General features: G+C 36.8%; 1 protein-coding gene across 1 annotated transcript in view; it reads right to left on the minus strand.

The window, feature by feature from the left end:
• The window catches only part of kcnh8 (potassium voltage-gated channel, subfamily H (eag-related), member 8), a 75,473-nt gene that overhangs the window by 51,823 nt on the left and 6,754 nt on the right, over positions 1 to 16,896 (minus strand). Inside the window, exons 2-9 of the mRNA XM_083543415.1 lie at positions 16,650 to 16,685; positions 16,142 to 16,252; positions 10,203 to 10,436; positions 6,316 to 6,447; positions 5,336 to 5,463; positions 4,013 to 4,247; positions 3,739 to 3,896; positions 960 to 1,167 (exon numbers count right to left, since the gene is read on the minus strand). Coding sequence (XP_083399541.1) covers positions 960 to 1,167; positions 3,739 to 3,896; positions 4,013 to 4,247; positions 5,336 to 5,463; positions 6,316 to 6,447; positions 10,203 to 10,436; positions 16,142 to 16,217 — 1,171 coding nt within the window. The 5' untranslated portion in view covers positions 16,218 to 16,252; positions 16,650 to 16,685. The remainder of the gene's footprint in view (positions 1 to 959; positions 1,168 to 3,738; positions 3,897 to 4,012; positions 4,248 to 5,335; positions 5,464 to 6,315; positions 6,448 to 10,202; positions 10,437 to 16,141; positions 16,253 to 16,649; positions 16,686 to 16,896) is intronic.

The following is a 16,896-nucleotide window of genomic DNA, read 5'->3' on the forward strand; positions in this document are numbered from 1 at the left end:
ACATTCTGATTAGAGTCATCTCTACTGATTCTCTCCTCTGTCAGGTGTCTCTTGGCCCAATCTGTTGCAATTTTCACATCCTTTCATCTGTCATTCAGCCACATGTGCCTCCATACTTGTAATATAATTACCCATTAAGCTGTTTGTCACTCACTCTTGTTATCACGTTGTTGTTTTATCTCTATATACAATATTGATTAAATGAATTCGCTACGAGTTCTCTTAATTATAAGTAACAAACCTCTTCAGTGAATATAATGAGAACAATTATTCTGAACTGATCAGCTCAATTAAACAGGTGTAATTCCATCAAGAGAGAGTTATATGCCACTCAGAATTTATTGTTGTGTCACTCCAAAAAAGTTCCATAAAGTTCTCCATGACTCAATTTTCAGTCAATAAGGTGAACAATGAAAGGTCATTTTCATGACTAAGTCTTTTGCTATGTTCATTGTTCAACTCCAATTTTAATTAAAAACTTTTCGATTCAATTAGGCAGATGAGGAGGAGCTTACAAGTTACAAGCTTACAGAAGGAATTATTGTATTGTACTAATGCTTTTTATAATATTTCAATATACCAGTAAGATATGCATTTTTAATTCGATTAAATTAAATTCATTTTTATTTGTATAGCACTTTTAACAATGGACATTGTATCAAAACAGTACCGTATAATTGTAAATTTGTGGTGAGAAAAACTCCCTGAGATGGTATGAGAAAGAAACCTTGAGAGGAACCAGACTCAAAAGAGAACCATCCTCATCTGAATAGAACCAAATGTCTATTCATTACAGGTAATCATTGGTAAGTTCTTGTCACGTCAAAGTTCTTGTGTTTTTTTTAGTAATTTCACTGGTCTTTGGGCATTTTTAAGACTCTGTCATGAGCCTTTCTACATATTTGTGCATTATTCTGGGAATATGTGTAAGTGCAGATGTTTGAGCAAAACTTTCTTACCTATATCCCAGGTGGTTTGCACATGGCTGTCCATTTCCTTTTTTCCAATGATGTACCAGATGCAGGCCATCCAGTGGGCAAGCAGGGCAAACATGGACATGAGTAAGGTGAGCACCACTGTGCTGTGCTGGGAGTAGCGGTCCATTTTTTGCAATAGACGCAACAGGCGCAGCAAACGTACAGTCTTTAACAAGTGCACAACTGACACCTGCCAGACAAAGGTACATCATTACTATAATATCCTAACATAATGATGTGTAAGTGGATTAAAAACAGAAACCAGTTAGTAATGAGAGTTTCTTTCCTAATACACAAATAAATAATAAACAAACACACACATTTATGGGACTAGGTGTGTCTGCAATGAGAACAATATGTACAGTATGAATGATGTATGCAGTCACATATCAGCTATGCCACACTATGTAAGTGAAAACAAACCATATTGTCTGTCAGCTTGTGAGTCTGTCAGGCTGTGGTGCCTCAGGCAGTCTGTAAATAATACTCGTTATATCGTCCATTAATATAATCACCAGTCCCTTTCCACACAGGTAAGGTATTCTTGTGTCTCAAAGCAGACATAATCATTCACAGTATAACAGACTATCATTCTTCACCTTACACTAATATTAACAAGAGGCACAGGGGTAGGAAGAAATGGCTCTCAGTAGCTTTTTTTTATGAACACTGTTATTAAGAGAGTAATAAGATCAGTCAGTAATAAACACCCGGTTCTGTTTCTAGAAGTTTTCCTTTTCTAAGTCATAATACCATTTGTAGAGTTTGGGCATGTACAACCCGAATTCCAAAAATGTTGGGACGTTTTTTTATATTTGAATAAAATAAAAACTAGAAGACCTACAAATCACCTGAGCCAATATTTTATTTACAATAGAACATGAGAAGTGCCAATTATATATGTGTGGCTGTAACTGAGAACAGTTGTGTTTGCATGAAAACTGAAGACTGTAGCTGTGGGGGTAGAGTGTTGTGCTGGGAATTGTCATTAGCAGCCATGTTTGAAGGTCACAATGTTCTGAAAAGTTTTTTTCTGGTGGATTGCAGTGATAAATGAGTATAAAGGTGTACAAATGAACTGCAAAAAAATTTGTACTTTTTTCTTTCTGTGTATCTTCAATATTGTACATTAATAATGAAGACATCCAAACTATGACAAAATCTTTACCAGACATAATGTTCTACCGTTCTAATGTTACGCCTGGTCTGTAGTAAACGAAAAAGCGTTTAACAACCCAGAACATGTTTTACATTTTAGATTGTCCAAAGAAGCTACTGTTTTGATGACAGCTTGGCATACTCATGGCATTCTCTCATCAGATTCACGAAGTAGTCACCTCATGCTCGAGAGGCTCTAATAAGGACTGTACCAGGAAAGGAAGACCAAGAGCTAGCTTTGCTGCAGAGGATACATTACCAGAATCAGAAACCCCCATTTTATACATATGCTTTTTGGAATTCAAGGGGCAGACATCTTTCAACATCCACAGAGGAGACTGCATGAATCAGGCTGTAATGGTCGAATTGCAGCAAAGAAACCGTTACTTCAGAGGAACAACTAGCAGAAGAGCATTGTTTTGCTCAGAAAACACAAGGAATGGACATTAGATCAGTGGAAAACTTTGGTCTTTTGATCTAATGAGAATGATGAGATGAGATTCCTGAATGTGTGGTTGCATGGAATGCATGGCTACCACAGCATTTCGTAGTGACATGCCATTCCATCTGGTTTGTATTTAGTGGGACCATCATTTGTTTTCTGAAAGGACAATGACCCCAAACACACCTCTAGGTTATGAGCTATTTGTTCAAGGAGAGTGATTAAGTGCTGGAGTGTCCTCGTTATATTTAGTCCTTCCTTGTATGTGTTTGGCATCTATGGGATCTTTTAGCTATGCTGCCCCATACCTGTTGAATTTACTTCCTTTTTTCACATCTTATTTGGAAACTTTTCCAAAATCTTTTGAAGCATTCATATTATTGATATTGTATTTGTATGTATTTTTGGTTGTATAGTGTTTTATTATTTTAAAATGTTGTTGTTAATTGTTTTATTTTTATTGTATGTAAAGGCTCCTTGAGTGTCATATCCATATCATATCCATCTGATGATGACCTGTCCTTAACAATCATCTAAATCCAGATAAAAGCAGCCAACAAGCACTGATTGTTAAAAACAAGCACTCTGGAAAATCCTCAAGATTGTTAAAAAACTACTTCCGGTGACTACCTTGGTTTACAGTTTACAGTAAATAATTAATACATGTTCGCATAAGCAGTATGATTGGTAGCAATATTTCTGACTCATGTAACTAAACAAGTTGTTTAACACATTCTCACCAGATCCGATTGTGGTGACTGGTGAGTTGCTGAACACCAGTTTGTGAAGAGAGAGTGGTGTCAAGAAATAATGAATGAGTGCTGTTTGTTAGTAACTGTACTTTGTTCTATGTGGTTTTCTTGAATTGGCACTGAAAATTAGCACCTGTAACACCACAGCATATATTGCACTATAACACTGTTGAATACTGTACTGTTCTGATGAATACTGTATATATTTACAGTAGTAGAGTTTCTCCCAATTAACAATTACCAAGCATTTCAATTTGGTATGACAAAATAACATTTGAAACATTGTTTTACTGAAAATAAAATTAAGATATTCCTAGCCTATAGGGTTTCTATGGCTAAGTAGTGAAAAGTACACTTTGGCTAAAACACTTTAATTAAGAAATATTAAAAGCAAAACTTTTGAACTCACCACACTAACATTGAAGGCATACAGAAGATCAAAGGGCAGTGCGGCCACCAAGTCGATTACTAGCCAGGTGGTCATGTAGTGGATGCAGATTTGCCGTGACTCAAAAATTACTTGTCCAGATGTGCTCACATATGTAGTGCGAAAGTTAAGCACAATGTCTACAATTAGTGTGAAAAATATGTTTAGACAACAGACACTTTCAGCTCATTTCCAATAATCTACAGCCCACAAAGTTTAAAAGATACAGGTGAGAGTCCACCCTGAATATTCTCACCAATGATAAAAAGGATCTCCACAGCAATGTCACTGACAGTGGTGCTGCGGGTCAAGTCTTCATCACCAATAAAACACACATTATATGGCACAGTCACAGCCACATAGAAAGTAGCCAGCAGGATTAGCCAATCCCAGCCAGCCTTGAAACTGCTGAAGTGGAGAAGGATGAACTTGGACTTCTTAGCATCTGCAACTTTGTATTCTGGCAAAGCTGGAGGATCACCAAAAACATTCTGGTAACAATAAGGATAAAGATGAAAAAAAGGTTTAGAAGTTCAGCTGCATGTCCACAGTGACATGTTTTTCTCCATCTTTTTTGCCTTTATTCAGCATGCCATTTATGTTTACTTTTAAAATTTCTTCTGTTATTGTAATAATAATAATAACAATAATAACAATAATAAACCCCACTACACTACTATATACTATACTGCAATAAATGGTGATTACTGTTTATATATACTTTAGTTATAGATTTTCATGCCACACTTACATAATGTTAAAATCTTGGGCAATAATGTGCAATAATCTTAGTGCAATGATAATAATAATGTTTACATGTGAAATAACTTGTATAATGACTACTGTAGTCTTGCGTTTTTTTCCATCTGTTTTACTGCTGCTACATATTTTATTTCCTGCTGCTACACATTTTTTTCACTTAACATATAAAAATATAACACAAATTTATTCAAATTCTCTCTTTTTTTTGTTTTATTTTACTTTAATGTTTAACTTTACTTTGAACAACTGCAAATAAAATTTCATTATGGCATCAATTAAGTTTTCTGATTCTGATAGATTCAGAAAATAATAGTAATAATAATAATAATAATAATAATAATAATAATAAGAAGAAGAAGAAGAAGAAGAAGAAGAAGAAGAAGAAGAAGAAGAAGAAAAAGAAGAAAGAGAATCCAGTAATTATGAGTAAGAATTTTCAGTTGGGATGTGTAATCCAAAAATGTGTAAAGCATGTTGCTTCTGAAGAATGCAAATGCAAAATCGAAAATAGCTGACTTCCTGTTTGGCAGATTGTCAAATCTATGATTGTGACAATCTGCCAAACAGGAAGTCAGCTATTTTCGATTTTGCATTTGCATTCATCAGAAGCAACGTGCTTTACACATTTTTGTCTGCAGTTTATTATTAGTTCATCTGTCACTGAATTGAACTGAATGTAAATACTACGAGTGGCCAATAGTCTTAACTTGTAATAAGTCTTCAAATAAATCCTTCATGATGGTTCATGATTTTGCCTTCTGTAACCTCATATACTCTGTCATTTACCCTCCATGCATGTTTGTTCACCCTGTGATACCTTGTTGAGTTTGATTTTGTTTTGTTTCTGCCGGTTGTGGAGATGTCCTGATATGTGATACAGGACGGTGTTCGAGCGAATTCGAGCAGTGTTAAATGGATACCCTTTGATCTGGCCATGATGACACTCTGAGAAAGAGCAAGTAAAACTAAGTTAAAGGAAGTAGCTAAGATAAAAACCAGGGATACTTCAACATCAACAAATGTGGTAAAAAACAATGTGTATGACAGCAAAAATTACAGACACAACACAGACGCTAACACAAACACCAGTCGATTATAAATCAATTTGGTAAATGTCTTCTAAAAAAAAAGGTTTACATAATTATGAATACACTTATGCATTTCATAATCATACCTGACATTTATGTAAGAATTTGTTAAAAATATTGTTCAAATAATGATTCCCACTACTATTCACCTGTCCTTTGCAAACACCAGTGATTTATACACTAAAGCAAAATAAGCACTTGGCATTCTGGACAGTAATGTTGCTGCAATTGAATGCAAAAGAATAAGACTGCATTTTGTTTCTTTTCAGCATTTAAATTTAAATAGTGAATAAGAGGAGGGACAAATTTTTTTTTACTGTTTTTTACCTGCTATCCATGAAATATATCTGCAGATTTGGACATTCACACTGTTGTTACACAACAGCAGGTGCAGAGGCTATTGTTAATGTCTGACCTACTTATGTCAAAGCCAAAATAAAAACTCAACCCAACACAACACTGAAACACAGACACTGTTAATGCCAATAATAATGTTTTTTTTTGTTTTTTTTTTTATCAGAACTTCATGTGGGCCTAATAATTTAAATATTAACAAAGCAGGTAACTAAAACGAAAACAAAGGCAAAAAAATCAGAAAGGTGAGCTTGGTATTCCTGGATTATGCCAACATATATTCTTTCAAACATTGATATAATATTAATTATAAAGTTTTAAGGATGCTTGAAATACACAAACAAGCCCACAAAACCTTTTTTTCTTTCAATGGGGATGGTTTTTGCCTTGGTGTCTGTGATGTCTTTAAATGAAGCAAGGAAGAGAACAACATCGCCTTTCTCATTCTTAATAGGCACAATATCCAGAAGACACCAGAACACACAACCTGTATTGGAGACAGAAAAACAGTTAGAGTTCAAACATTGCAGTATTTTCCTTATGAGTACAGTGAACCAATCAGACTCTCTCTATATATTCATTTAATAAATATGTGTGTGTGTGTGAGAGAGAGAGAAAGGTCTGATACAGTACAATCTGATACTAGGTACTAGGACAATTATGGGTAAAATTCAGCTTGATTGCTCACAGCTGGTGATGTCAAATCTCTTGTTGACACTTGAAAAAATGCTCAAAACGTTTGGAAATTGCAAATAAAATAAAAATGTTAAACCTAATTTTTTCTTTTTTTTAATGGATGCTCCGCATACCGTATTTTCCGGACTATAAGCCGCTAATTTTTTCCCACGCTTTGAACCCCGCGGTTTAAACAACGAAGCGGCTAATTTATGGATTTTTCCTGGGTTTTTCTCGGTTTCACAAGCTTCAAGACAAAAAAACTGAGCCCCATAACATTAGACCAATGAAATTGCCGAACGGGTTCAGCTGAACCAATTATATTCTTTATATTAAATCAGATGCGCTCCAACTGAATCGGCCCGCACCACATCATAAATATGGATGATGTTCCTCTGACGTTTGACCTGCCTCTCACTCGGACTGATAACAGGAAATGTGAATCATTCGTCACACTGAAAACAACCGGGCATGAAAAAACGCACTTCACCTGTGTTCTGAGCTGCACGGCATCGGGAGAAAAGCTTCACCGATTGTGATTTTCAAACGCATGATGCCAAAAGAAAAACTCCCAAGAGAAATTGTTGTGAAAGGAAGGAGGAAGACGGTGAACAATGACTTTCTAGGTAGGCTACTGTTTAGATACAAGCCGTGTAACAGGCACTGTCTTTCATTAAAGCCTGTGTAAAGTTCATTAGTTTCAATGTAGGAACCTGCGGCTTATAGACAGGTGCGGCGTATTTATGTTCAAAATAAAAATCTTTGTCAAATTCAGTGGGTGCAGCTTATATTTTAATAGCTTAATAGTCCGTAAATTACGGTAATCATAGCTTTTATAATACATTTATTTGTATTGGTGAAAACTATTAAATGTAGTAATTTATTCACAGCGCTTTTTTATTATTGTGTGTTTTAATGGATTCCTCCATTGTTTTCCTCAAAATTCTACAAACAATTTAGCCACGAAGTGTGAGGCCATAGTCAATAGCTACAGACCTCCAAACTTCAGATTAGCTCAAGAACAGAGCGTAGAGAGCTTCATGGAATGGCTTTCCATGGTCGAGCAGTTGCATCCAAGTCTTACACCACCAAGTGCAATGCATAGCATCAGATGCAGTGGTGTATAGCACGCCGCCACTGGACTCTAGAGCAGTGGAGACATGTTCTCTTCACTGTCCAATCTGCGTCTGGGTTTGGCGGTTGCCAGGAGAACAATACTTGTCTCTTGTCTCAATACCTGGCTCAGCCCCTTAGTTCCAGTGAAATTAACACTTAATGCTTCAGCATAACAAGACATTTTGGACAATTTCATGCTTCCAACTTTGTGGGAACAGTTTTGGGAAGGCTTGCTCCTGTTCCAACATGACTGTACACCAGTGCATAAAGCAAGGTCCATAAAGACATGTATGAGTAAGTTTGGTGTGGAAGAACTTGACTGGCCTGCACAGAGTCCGGACCTCAACCTGATAGAACACCTTTGGGATGAATTAGAGTGGAGCCTGCGATTCAAGTGTTCTCGTATAACATCTGTCTATAAAAGGTCCCACAGTTAACAGTGCATATCAGAGCACAAACCAAGCCATGGAGTCCAAGGAACTGTCTGTAGACTTCTGAGACAGGATTGTACGGAGGCACAGATGTGGGGAAGGCTACAGAAAAATCTGTGCAGCAATGAAGCTACCGATGAGCACAGTGGCCTTCATCCTCCGTAAATGGAATAAGTTTGGAACCACCAGGAATCTTCCTAGAGCAGGCCGCCCGTTCAAACTAAGGGAAGAAGGAACTTAGTCAAGGAGGTGACCAAGACCCCGATAGTCACTTTGAAAAAGCTCCAGCATTTCTCTGTTGAGAGCGGAGAACCTTCCAGAAGAACAACCATCTCTGCAGCACTCCACCAATCAGACCAACCAACCAGACTGAAGAGTGGTCCATCAGACCATGAGAAACAAAGATTTAACTTTTTGGCCTAAATGCCAAGCGTCATGTCTGGAGAAAAAACAGGCATCACCTGGTCAATACCATTTCTACAGTGAAGCATGATGGTGGCACCATCATGCTGTGGGCATGTTTTTCAGAGGCAGGAACTGGAAGACTAGTCAGGATCAAGGGGAAGATAAATGCAGCAATGTACAGAGACATTCTTGATAAAAACCTGCTCCAGAGCGCTCTGGACCTCAGACTGGTGCGACAGTTCATCTTCCAATAGGACAACGACCCTAAAAACACAGCCAAGATAACAAAGGAGTGGCAACGGTACGACTTTCCCGATTGTACGTCTCTGGAGAGATCAAAAAATGGCTGTGCACTGACACTCCCCATCCAACCTGATGGAGCTTAAAGGGTTCTGCAAAGATGAATGGGAGAAACTGCCCAAAAATAGATGTGCCAAGCTTGTAGCATAATACTCAAAAAGATTTAAGGCTGTAATTGGTGCCGAAGGAGCTTCAACTAAGTATTGAGCAAAGGCTGTGAATAAATATGTACATGTGATTTTTTTGTGATGTGTGTGCCTTTTTAAATCATGTCCAATCAACTGAATTTAGCACAGGTGGACTCCAATCATGTTGTAGAAACATCTCAGGGAGAATCTGTGGAAACAGGATTCACCTGAGCTCAATTTTGAGTCATGGCAAAGGCTGTAAATACTTATTTGATTTTTAATTTTTTTTATTTTTTATAAATGTGCAAAGATTTTAAACAAACTTCCTTCATGTTGTCATTATGGGGTATTGTTTGTAGAATTTTGAGGAAAATAATTTATTTATTCTATTTTGCAACAAGGCTGTAACATTACAAAATGTGGAAAAAGTGAAGTGCTTTGAATACTTTCCGGGTGCACTGTATATACATAATATATATATTATTATTAATTAGTGTGCTTTTCCATAACTGAGGTTAATGTGATTTGCATCTTGATGCATACTGTAGCTAATTATATGATACATTAAAGATATATATGAAGCAGCTGCCAATGAAATGTGATACAATTCACCCCATTACAATGAAGTGCGATCCGATTTTAATTTGATTGCGATTCAATGCAATAAGAATCGCAATCAATGCAAAAAAAAAAAAAAGGTGTTATGCAATTTACTATTATGGATTGTTATGGATTTTTTTTATTGTTCTTTCTACAGGAAAATGCAGTTTATATATATATATATATATATATATATATATATATATATATATATATATATATATATATATATATATATATAAACTGCATTTTCCTGTAGAAAGAACAATAAAAAAAATATATATATATTATACCACATCTACTAAGAATTCTATATTAATAAATAGTTTTTTTCCGATGCAAATATGTTAAAAACGATTCATCGCAATAGAAATGCAAACTTGTATCCAATGCAGACTTTTTAAAATCGCTGCATCACATACATTAACTTTTATTCAGATGCACCGATCGGTGAAACTTGCCATTGCTAATAATATATATATCATTATAATTTCTCTAGATTTTGTGAATTGTCTGGTTAAAAAATGTATGGGGTTAATAATAATCTGTAGAGGTACCATGCACATATTTTTGTCATTTTTACTCACCTTTCTTCTTGTAAAACACGATCTCCTCTTTAAGCTCACTTCGCTTCTCAAGGGTAGAATCCACACGTGTGATCGTGTGTTCGCTGCTCTCAGGCCCATAAAGAAACTTACATGCACAACTTTGTTGCATGACCTCAGTGCGTGTGAAACCCGTGAGCTCACAGAAGCCATCTGAACAGTAAACTATGGGAAACCCCTTTGCAACCTGTGCATTAGCCAAGATGAAATTGCTATCTGTGGAAAAAAAAAACTTACTTGGATCATCGTAAATGGAAAGGAATCACATTTTTGCATGGAATTACAGTCAGATTATAGCAGCAATCCTGAAATGTCTGTAAAAAGTAAAGGACCTTATAGCTAGCATATATGGTGGTAAACAAAGCATATTGAGAGAGCAGAAATATACTGTATTTGAAAGTGTACATTTCCACACACACACACACACACACACACACACACACACACACACACACACACACACACACACACACACACACACACACACACACACAAAAGTTGTAATACTGTCAGTCTCATAAGATACCTGTAAGAACTGAACTACAAGCTACTAGGTCGCCAGAGACCTGTTTACTGGCTTATAAAATCGGTAATACTTGAATACTTAAGATAAAGTACACACATTTTTCAAAATTTAAGCTCTTTAATCAAAAGTATACAGTAATATTCTGACTAGTTATTGTTGCAAGAGATTACATCTCCATCCTTCTACAAAAAAACACTAGGTCCTACTTGTTATTATATGAGCTTAGTTAGTTAGATTTCACCTAAAACTATTCAAACTACACTCCTAAACAAAATAAAAAAATGAGCCAAGCACAAAATGGCAAAATATTAAGCTTTAATGGTCTTTTAAACAGATAAAATTCCGGAGTAAGAAAGGGCGCTTTGAGGATGGATTCGGACTGTAGTTAATGTCAACAGTCTGCTACATTGACTCAGGACTTCTTTTCGCTTATGATCATCTTCACTGTACCCCACAACATTGTATATCTGCTATAAATGGACATTCGGTACAACCAAGATGAGGATGGGTTCCCTCTTGAGTCTGGTTCCTCTCAAGGTTTCTTCCTTATGCCATCTCGGGGAGTTTTTCCTTGCCACAGTCTCATCTCAAGGATGATCAGTGGAAACAGGATGCACCTGAGTTAAATTTTGAGTGTCATGGCAAAGTCTGTGAATACTTATGTACATGTGATTTTTTTTTTTTATTATTATTATAAATAATAAGAGATTTTAATGGGGTATTGCCTGTAGAATTGTGAAAAAAAATAATGAATTGAATCCATTTTGGAATAAGGCTGTAACATAAAAAAAAAAGTGGAAAAATTGAAGTGCTGTGAATAATTTTCAGATGCACTGTATTCTCAAACCTCACCAGGCATTATAAAAAAAGACTCTGAGCTGTTACCTTTGCAAATAGAGGTTGCACAAAGAACTGACTAAAATAGTGGCAATAAATGTGTAAGACACTTAACAACAAAAATTATAAACTATTTTGATTTTGCCATTGTTTTTTCTCCATGAGAACATGAGTGCAATATATTTTTGTCATTATTTTAACAAAAGATCTAAAGGTTAAAAAATAAACTATTTTTCACAGCCTTCTTTGCTCATATTTACCAAGTGTAACAATATTAGTGAAAGACACTCTAATATACCACTTCCCACCTTCTACTTTTTCATAAATGTAGTGACAACATTTTTGTACTGTCCTAGATTGTTTTCAAGCACTCCCTGCATGGTTATCCTCACACACACACACCAGCTCAGGTCCCAAACTGTAACACCTGAGTGCTATTTAAAGAAACAGAGTATGATTAGTGAGCAGCAGCACAAAGGAGAGAAAGAAGGAGTGAGACAGACAGTGGAAGGAAGTCTCAGAAGGGGGCTCAGGGGAATTTCTGGAACCTTCTATTTTAATGGGATTGTCTCGGTCTGACACAACATTTTGTATACAGTACAATCCACTGTGTGGGAATTAGAAGTGAATGGATGCATTTATAAAACCTCACTTATATTTAGCATATACAGTGATCACTCAGCATTATCAATGGTCATTTTAATACCAAGAAAAAATCTGTAGGTACCTTAGATATATCCTTGCTAGGCAATGCTGAAGGTTGTAAACACTTCTTATATTGTATAATAGCAATACTATTGTTGATCTCAGTGAGCTAAATTGCTGGTGATGGACACTGTCAGAATTCTGCTAATTTCATTTTTTATTTAGTTTCAGCTTAGAAAGAGACTAAAGATGATACTTGGTGTCAATTTTATTTTATCAGAGTTTCGTTTTGTCATTTGCTGCTGATGCTGTGCTTCATTAACCACTCCTGTACCTTACCACCAATTTGTCTAATAATACCCTTAATACTTATAATTCTAGGTACAAGTGGTGTAGAATTCATTAGGCATGTCCCTTGTGGTTTTCTATTTGGAGATTTCTTGCTATACTTTGAGGTCTTAATCAGAATAAAATTACAACAATAATAAAATAAAACTCAAAAACTTCCACTGACAAAAGCTATTTGCCTGATGAGAAACTAGCTTTGCTCACCACTAGGACTATAACACAATTTTTTTTTTTACTTTTGAAATGTGATATTATGTGGATGATTTTGAGTCATAATTATGCCCTAGTGTTCAAATATTTAAAAATGGAGCAAATGAATTACCTACCAATAACATTTTGAATGCTGTGGTAAAAAAAGATATCAGGCATTCTGTAGCCTGATATGTAGTAAATTTGCTGATGACTTTGCCTCCTTCTATGATGAGAAGATTAAGGAAATCTGCCAGACCTTCACTTCCTTCCCTCCTGGAATGCGTTTTTAACCAACTGTCTGTCTATCTCTCACAGAACAACCTCCATGATCCAAACCAGTCTGGTTTTAAAGCATCACATTTCACAGAGACGGCCCATTTGGCTGTTTCTGAGAAACTGCATGCTGCTCGATCAGCCAAGCTGTCATCTGTACTTATCTTCCTGGACCTTTCATCAGCATTTGACACAGTCAACCACAAGACAAGTTTAATGAGGAGGGCTGCAGCCGCTGCGGTGCCAAATGCGTCCTGTGCGGCAAGATGGGACCAGCAGTGAAAACAGGCACTCCATCGTCTGCCACGCCTCTCCAGGGAAGTCCAAATGACAGTGACCCAGGGACAGGCAGTTTCTTGCTCTCACTCTCTCTCTTTCCTTCTTTCCCTCCCCACCCACATGCCTGCCCACCCTCTCCTCAGAATCTGGGAGCACTCTCTACCACTTTCTGCCTCTCATGCCGTGGGGGAGGAAGTGAGCTCAGGCCGGACAGTTCCCTGGCATTGAGAAGGAAAGGTTGAGAAGGAAAGGCGTCCTGGACTGCGAGTGTGTGGGTGAGCCCTTGCGTGAGTACTGGAAATGAATGTGCCAGGGTGTAAATTAAAGAAAATAAAGAAAGCTCTGCATTGTGAACTTTTGCCTGTCTATCTTTCTTCCAGTGCAGTGCCAATGAATTTGTTACAGTATACTTCAAGGCTCTTCTCTGTTCTGGCACCGCAGTGGTGGAATGAACTTCCCCTAGATATCCGTACAGCAGAGTTCCTGGCTATCTTTAAGCGACGGTTGAAGACCTACCTCTTCCTGAAACACTCAAATTAGCACTTTCCAAGTTTGTTTTGTAGAAATCAAGAGTTATAGTCTGATTTATACTAAGTTTGTAATCTAGTGTACAAGTGTAGATTTATTCATTGGTAGAGACTCAAAGCACTTTTGTACGTCACTCTGGACAAGGGCGTCTGCTAAATGCTGCAAATGCAAATGTAATAGAATTGAAAGAGGGTGCACTTTTTCCCTATGTTTCTAAGTACCATTTTTTAAATATATATTTCTCGTTTTCACCTAAAATATAAGATTGGGACTCAAAATCCTATTATCCAAAAAAAGCATAGAAGAATATAATTCTGATTGGGAACATTCACTGCAAACTCCAGTGTGCGGTGAGGCAGGAAATGTGGGCTTTTGAACTGAAAGTAGTACAAATGTCTGTACAAACTATTGAATGCAAATATAATATTAGCAGTACATAGACATTGCATCATTCAGGAAAGAGGCAGAAATGAACTCCCAAAGATGAATGAATTTTAACCTCAACATAAAGACTTGAAAGGTATGGAAACATCAGGTAACAAAGTATTGACATTCAAAATTCCTCTAACATGATGGTCTGAAAGGCTGTTGCACAAGAAAGAAGCTCTTACTCCAAAACTAGAGTCAGTATTTTCTCTCTTTATATCAGACACATTCTTATTGCATCACTGTAGTTATTTATAAGATGCCATTTCGAAAGGGAGCCAAACTGGGACCACATAAATACAGATATTTTTTATTCTTCATTTTGGTCTAAATTGCTCTCTGAATTTTAGTCAGAAGTCTGATTATACAATTTATACTTTACTGCTTTCATCTGCACTAGTCAGTGAAGCACTTGGCAAAATAAACAACTGTCCACCCTATTGCTGGGGGTTAGTTTATATCATCAAGTGAAAGGTTCTATGAACTTAATCTATCTAGAAAAATCTCTGTTTAAGTAGACTAGATATTTCCCCGGTATGGAATGTGCCCATTTGGTGATAATTTCTGTCATTTCATCTTTAGTAATGGGGTCAGTAATCTGTAGTACTCCCAAACATATACTGTCACGCCTTTTGTATACCTAAATCCATTAAGGGTTTACATGAAGCCATTTACAGTCAAATGTTTTCATTTAGAGTTATATTTAACTTTAATTGCTCCATGTTAGAAACTACATATTCAGTAAGAATATGATCATGTAGAAACACAATTTTCTATGGAGTTGTGGAGTATTGCACCACCACTGTTCATCATGAGCAATGGACTTCAAAACACAGATTTTAAATCTAGTTTAACCAGTTAGATTTTTTGGGTAAGCTTGTGTTTATAATCCTTGAAATTGGTCTTAGCTGTATTAATGGCATGCATTGTTATGTAATACATGCATCAGACTGCTACATACAGGTTTCTTTTTCTGATTATACAGTATTTCGACACAACTTAAAGCTGGGATTACCCTTGTAAAACAACCCTTATTAAAGCTGTAACAATGAGCCTTTGGCTGTAGCTGGTGTGCTAGATGCATATTTTATAAGCCTACATGATTTTTAAAGACCTAAATTAGCATATAATATGTGTTTATGGTCCCTATTGTAGTGAAGTAAAACTTTGTATAACAAGATTTTCACGTTTTCTAGTTCTCAAAATTGAAGGCTGATTTGAGATGTTCTGATCATGCAGAAAAGGAAGAACCTGGCACAACAATGAGAAAACTCTATCAATAACCCTTGTCCTAATCAGTTTAGAATTTTCTGTTATAAGTCAATGGATAGGCTGGGTAACTCCACTGAATATATATGATTCATAAAGGAGAAAACATTGCTATTGGTGAGGGGGCTGCAGGCTCCAAAAAAACTTTATAGTGATATCAATTTAAAATAATAGCACATCCTAGTAAAAGAAGAGGAAGTAGCACAGTGTTTAAGGCATTGGTCTCTCAGAAGGTCACAAGTTCAAATCCCAGCACCACAAACCTGCCACTGCTATCCCATGACAAGGCCCTTAGGGCATCTGCTAAATGCTGTAAATGTAAACGAAGAGAATATGAAGCACCAAAGGCAGAAGACATTTGGTGCCACCCAGATATTCTTAAACCATTTAATTTTGTAAAGCTGCTATAGGATAATGTTCATTGTTAATGTCGCTATATATAAGGCACTAGGGACCCCCATGACAAGTAAAAAATAAGACTTGACTGAATGAACAAGGAAGTTTTGTTCACAGAATGAGTATTTTGTGTGAGACACTGTAAAGCCATTTAAAAGATCCGACAGTTTGACACGATGCAACAACTTGTAGTGAAACTCACGTGTGCCGTCAAAGCGCGTCGCGATGGTGTCCAGAAACGTGTTCTGAGGCGCGAGCAGTCCCTTCATCACCGGCATCTTCACGACACGGGAAAAACCAGGAGCCCATCAAACTGAGCGAGAGAGAGAGAGAGAGAGAGAGAGAGAGAGAGAGAGAGAGAGAGAGAGAGAGAGAGAGAGAGAGAGAGAGAGAGAGAGAGAGAAAGACCCCCTTTACCAAAGCGGGGAGAAAAACAAGTGAAAAGAAACCAAACCGATCACGATTTTATGTCCTTTGAAAAGAGCGCGCATGTTTCTCTGCCGTAATACAGTAACTACACAGGAGTCTTTCCGGTATATGAGAGAGCGAGCGAGCGAGCGAGAGAGAGAGAGAGAGAGAGAGAGAGAGAGAGAAAGTCAGAGAGAGAGAGAGAGAGAGAGAGAGAGAGAGAGAGAGAGAGAAAGTCAGAGAGAGAGGGGGAGACAGGGAGACAGGGAGGTGTGATGCTTCAGGTTACATCACCACATTACCTGTGTGGACTGGAGTGACATGCACTTGTAGACTCTCTGTCAGAAGAAGAATGCAGACAGATTTAGAATTGATTCTGTAGTAAAGATAATGGAAAAACAATCCGTCTTTCAAATCTGATTTAATTGTGGAGCTCAATAATATTCATGGTGACAAGAAAGAAAAGTCTTTGCAGTAATGATTCTGTAGAAATAATGCAGTAATGGTATGATTATATAGAACAAATCTGTGTGTACTTTTCACATTTAT

This window comes from Silurus aristotelis (assembly GCF_946808225.1).
Source record: "Silurus aristotelis genome assembly, chromosome: 6".
Classification (NCBI taxonomy): Eukaryota; Metazoa; Chordata; class Actinopteri; order Siluriformes; family Siluridae; genus Silurus; species Silurus aristotelis.